The sequence below is a fragment of the Cynoglossus semilaevis genome, chromosome 10 (assembly GCF_000523025.1).
Source record: "Cynoglossus semilaevis isolate Cse_v1.0 chromosome 10, Cse_v1.0, whole genome shotgun sequence".
Classification (NCBI taxonomy): domain Eukaryota; kingdom Metazoa; phylum Chordata; class Actinopteri; order Pleuronectiformes; family Cynoglossidae; genus Cynoglossus; species Cynoglossus semilaevis.
The window spans coordinates 20887686-20888243 of record NC_024316.1 but is presented as its reverse complement, the minus strand read 5'-3'; the positions used below and the strand labels follow the sequence as shown (position 1 = coordinate 20888243).

The 558-nt window shown below is 49.5% G+C and overlaps 1 protein-coding gene across 1 annotated transcript in view; it reads right to left on the bottom strand.

The window, feature by feature from the left end:
• cables2a (Cdk5 and Abl enzyme substrate 2a) overlaps window positions 1–558 on the bottom strand; it is an 8864-nt gene that overhangs the window by 6783 nt on the left and 1523 nt on the right. The window contains exon 2 of the mRNA XM_017036324.2: window positions 307–558. Within this exon, the coding sequence (XP_016891813.1) occupies window positions 307–558 (252 nt within the window). The remainder of the gene's footprint in view (window positions 1–306) is intronic.

The following is a 558-nucleotide window of genomic DNA, read 5'->3' as shown; positions in this document are numbered from 1 at the left end:
TCTCCCCTCAGACCCGTCTTTTTCTGTAAAAACGTTACCACAGAAAACGAAAATAAAAAAAACAAACAAAAAAAAAACTGTTCACCGCAAACAAGCAAATATTTAATTGCGTTAATTTTACCCAATATTGACAGTAAACAGACTGACAACAGTTTCCAACGTGAATCAACGTCGTCATTAACGTCTACGTGTTTAAATTCCCCTGCCGGTTTGTTTGGGGTTTTTTTTTTTGTTTGTTTTGTTTTGTTTTTTTAAAATACAATAACATCAAATTTAGTTTGGACACAGCCAGCCCACGACACTCACCTCTGTCGCGGCTCTGCTCCACCAGCGGCCGGGCCCAGGCCGAGTGCGGCGGGCGTAGATCTGACACGAGAGCAGGGAAGGTGCCCGGTGGTCACGGGGGTTTCCTGGGCTAGCGTCTCGGCCGCGGTGACTCCTTCCAAAAATACTTCGTTGGCTCCGACCGAGGCCGCTCCGGCGAGTCCTGGAGACGTCACCGAACACGGTCTGTTTGGACTGAGGAAGCCGGGGACACTGGACGATGAGCCGCCGGCC